Genomic DNA, 2,995 nt, shown 5'->3' with positions numbered 1-2,995 from the left:
CCCCCCACAATCCCCGGACAAGCTGCAACTCAGTCCCGCACCCTGCCCCACCCCAACTGGGCAGCATCTGCCCCAGCCCCTGCCCCACCACAAGGGGTCTGGATCTGCACCCCCATGCTCCATCCCTTCCCCTCCCCTTCCACCACAACATACCAGCTGCACGCAGCTGTAAAAGAAATTGGATCGATATTGGCCCCCAAAAATCTCTATCAGTGTACCCCTACCATTAGCCCCCAATTTCTTTGCTGACCCCCTAATTATCTATCAGGGAACTCTGGGTTCCATGAAACGGTTTGAAACACAGTGACCTATGGGAATCGAAGAGAACTCCATTGCAATATCTAGTCACTGACATTAACAGAAGCAAGGGAGTCAACCAATTATAAAACCCAAAGTTTGAGTTTATCAAGAGGATTGGACACAGAGTTAACATTCCTACTATCCTACCCTAAGTAATTATAAATACTTCTTTCCTAGTATCCTCTATGGCCTGCATGGTGATCAACAACTAGTTTATCAGTCTTTTACCATAGTTTAAATGTGTATATTTTCAGGTCAAGAATATCTTAACAGGATTATTTAAGGGGCGGGAAAATAACCAAAACAAAACAAGAAACCAAACGATATGTGATTGACAGAAACTCCTCTGCTCCATTCTATTTACAGTCTGTAATGGTTTTTTTATTAGCAGAGCCAATTTGGGGCAGATTTTATACCAGGCCAGGCAGTTATTGATACCTGCTGTTCCACAGCCTGTCACCATACCTGGTCTGAAAACACCAGGAATTTTTTTTAAAGTGTGTATATATAGATATCTATCTATCTCTATCTATGCCAAAGTTTAAAAAAAATAACAAGCTAGATCCTATTACTAGAGGGCATGTCACCCCATTGCCTGTAGACAGTAAATGGCCTAATTAAAGCTAGCATAGTGATGTATAGCTACTGAGCATAGCTGACATCATATAAGAGGAGGGAAAAAACCCAAACACCACAGCATTTCTCATCCCAGACTACTTTTTCATTGAAATGACTAGCTTGAATGTTGGATATATCCTAGTTGCATTCACATTACTTTTGCAAATATTAAAAAAAACAACACCCCCCCCAAAAAATCCCTTTTCTCCAAACTACTTGTTCCTTCCATGCATCACAGAGAGAGAACAACTTAATGCCTTTCAATATTCTTTAGTCACAGAATTTTCTTTTACAAAATTAAAGAAATTGCACATGAGAACTGACTGAGAGTGAAAGATAAAAATTTTTTTTAAAAAAAGTGTTGATATCCAAGTATTCCTAGACAGGATATATGCCACACATTTCCCCATCAGTTTTTATCAGGCAGAGTCACTTGAGACTCATAAAAAGAATAGGATAAATTTGATTAAACTAACATGTTTCCCTCTCACACACACCCCTCCTCCTCCCACCCACCCAGCCCTGAGAGTTTCCCAAACACAGCATCATAATACTGTACACATTCCCTATTTTTCCTTTTGGGAGTTGCACTACACTGACACCGTACAAAAATAACCTCCCTTGTCAAAGGATTTTTGTTGATTTCCCCAAAAATGGGGCTACACTTTGCCTACTTTTTCATCTATTTCTGAGCTGACGGGAATCCTGCAGGAAACAATCCTCTTAACCCTCCTCGCCAAGCCCTCCGACCGCTGACACTTCATACCTGTTCCGCTGGGATTCTGTGCAAGATTCTCGGTAACTGACGTCTCCCATGGTTTTCCACACACTTATGACCAATGCTGATTGGCAGGTGTGGCTAAAAATGGTCACAAACAAGCAAAAAAACCCAGAACCTTATAACACATGCATCTTGGAGCTACTGGGCAAGGGCACAAGCATGCTATTTTGGGAGAAAGGCAACATAATAAAATATTCAGTCTTGATTTTAAACCAAGACACTTAAGATTGAAGAAAAGTCAATAGATTCTCACCAACTATGGAGGCACTGAACAAAATGGTAGGAGGCATAATCAATTTTAAAATTAATTATCTAATTAAAAAGAACTAACCCTTTTCCCCAGCACCAACTACAGGCTTCCCCCACCCCCCTCAACTTCTTATACACATTAATACTTAAATTTTAAAGATACATATCCTCCTGAGTAATACAGATTTCTTACCTTCCACTTCTTCTTCATCACATACATGCTTAAGAAAGGAAGCCCCTCTGTCCAGCACTGCCTCATCCTCCATCCTATAGTAATAGAAAAGAAAAAACGAATGCTCAGACTTCTCCTGGAGTGAGCTATTTGAACAAGTCCAACTTCTGGGCAGGCTAACTTGCAGATTGTTGTTCATGTTACTGTGGGTGCTGTTACTCTTCCTCCAGTGTCTACAGTTCTTTCATGCAGCTTCTTCTCAATGGCGTTTAGTACTAAGCTGGCCCTGCGTAGCTCAAATTTTAACCTTGAGAGGACAGAGATGTGACAGGTGAGAGAAAGGTATCCCAGCTAGCAGTCTTTTCTTTTTTAAAGAAAGGAGACAAGCATGCACTCATACATATATGAGAGTTTAGAGTCTCTATGCAGTAGCTGATGAGTAGAAATCCAGCTTCCCTTAAAGCTCTTCTAAACCATGTTGTTGGCAAAACCACCTATAGAAGCAGGCACACATACTGTACGCAGACAGACATGCACACACATTCTAATGCACAGTGAGAGACTAGGCTTCCAGCAGCCTCTTAATACCAGCAAAGCACACTTCTCTGAGAGGCAAGCTTTGTGTCACATGTTGGCCTTACAGAAATCTGACATCTGAGGATTATCCAGAGACCAAGCTACAGCAAGTCAGGCCATTAGAGCATTTATTTATTTTACTCACCAGTTCATTCATGGATTGATTTTCTTTGGGGGGTTCTCCTTCCCATCTTCCCCCACCTCACCTCCCCCATATGTTCCCTGTAGCAGACAAAGTTCCTAGTTTTAAAACTCTGCTCTACCATAAAATCCTCCCAGAGCACCGCCCATAATTGGCA

General features: G+C 41.5%; 1 protein-coding gene across 2 annotated transcripts in view; it reads right to left on the bottom strand.

Moving 5' to 3' along the window:
• The window catches only part of SLC4A4 (solute carrier family 4 member 4), a 270,292-nt gene extending 268,058 nt beyond the window's left edge, over positions 1-2,234 (bottom strand). For both annotated transcript variants that reach the window (XM_019534275.1, XM_019534276.1), the window contains exon 1: positions 2,142-2,234. In XM_019534275.1, coding sequence (XP_019389820.1) covers positions 2,142-2,214 — 73 coding nt within the window. In that variant the 5' untranslated portion in view covers positions 2,215-2,234. The remainder of the gene's footprint in view (positions 1-2,141) is intronic.
• Positions 2,235-2,995: the final 761 nt, after the last annotated feature.

This window comes from Crocodylus porosus, unplaced genomic scaffold, assembly GCF_001723895.1.
Source record: "Crocodylus porosus isolate Cpor-Errol unplaced genomic scaffold, CroPor_comp1, whole genome shotgun sequence".
NCBI lineage: Eukaryota > Metazoa > Chordata > Crocodylia > Crocodylidae > Crocodylus > Crocodylus porosus.
Note: the sequence above shows the minus strand (reverse complement) of the source record. Positions and strands in the feature narration are given on the sequence as shown.